The sequence below is a fragment of the Aplysia californica genome, unplaced genomic scaffold (genome assembly GCF_000002075.1).
Source record: "Aplysia californica isolate F4 #8 unplaced genomic scaffold, AplCal3.0 scaffold00188, whole genome shotgun sequence".
Lineage (NCBI taxonomy): Eukaryota > Metazoa > Mollusca > Gastropoda > Aplysiida > Aplysiidae > Aplysia > Aplysia californica.
The window spans coordinates 105,034-106,036 of NW_004797458.1; the positions used below are offsets into that span (position 1 = coordinate 105,034).

General features: G+C 35.4%; 1 protein-coding gene across 3 annotated transcripts in view; it reads right to left on the reverse strand.

Moving 5' to 3' along the window:
- The window catches only part of LOC101861207 (casein kinase I), a 46,524-nt gene extending 45,703 nt beyond the window's left edge, over positions 1-821 (reverse strand). The window contains exon 1 of one of the 3 annotated variants that reach the window (XM_005098620.3): positions 104-813. In XM_005098620.3, coding sequence (XP_005098677.1) covers positions 104-240 — 137 coding nt within the window. In that variant the 5' untranslated portion in view covers positions 241-813. Of the gene's footprint in view, positions 1-103 lie in introns of all 3 variants that reach the window. The other 2 variants (XM_005098619.3, XM_005098618.3) reach the window with 2 other exon arrangements.
- Positions 822-1,003: the final 182 nt, after the last annotated feature.

Below are 1,003 nucleotides of genomic sequence, written 5' to 3' on the forward strand. Positions count from 1 at the left end.
AGATAGATAGATAGACAGATAGATAGATAGATAGATAGATAGATAGATAGATAGATAGATAGATAGATAGATAGATAGATAGATAGATAGATAAAATACTGACCGGCCCGGGAACTTTGGTCTTATGCATACACACATCCAGCCAACAGAACACACACTCTTGGATCCGGCGCTCCATAAACTGTTGACCTCGCTTCGACTCATGACACATTTGATGATCTTCTTTGACACATGACACATCTGATGATCCTCTTTGATTCAAGACACATTTGACTATTTTCTTTGACACATATGACAGATAATTTGCTTGTCTTCTTTGACTCATGACACATTTGAGGATATTCTTTGACAAACATTTGTGCGTCTTCTTTGACATATGACACATCTGATGACCTCGCTTTGATTCATGACACATACGATGATCTTTTTTGACTCATGACACATTTGACGATATTCTCTGACACATGACACATTTGATGATCTTCTTCGGTCATGATACATATGACTGTCTTCTTTGACTCATGACACATTTGATGATTTTCTTCGACTCATGACACATAATTTGTTCGTCTTCCTTTACACATGACACATTTGACTATGTTATTTGACACATGACACATCTGATGATCTTCTTTGACTCATGGCACATAATTTGTTTGTCTTCTTCGTCTCATTACACATTTGACTCATTGCAGATTTGTGTTGTCTCATTTGACTTTTGACACACTTGACTTTTTTCTTTGACACGTGACACACTAAATTTGATTATCTTTTTTACTCTTGACACATTTGACTCATTACTCATTAAGTTATCAGTATATATATAAGCCAGGGAGAAACCTAAGATCATCAAACGATAACACACTACTTGTGACACCTGTAAAATCATACAAATCATATGGAGAGAGATCTTTCTCATATCTTCGTCCATTTATGTGGAACAGATTACCCATGAAACTAAGACAAATAAAAACACTTGATAGCTTCAAAAGACACCTTAAAC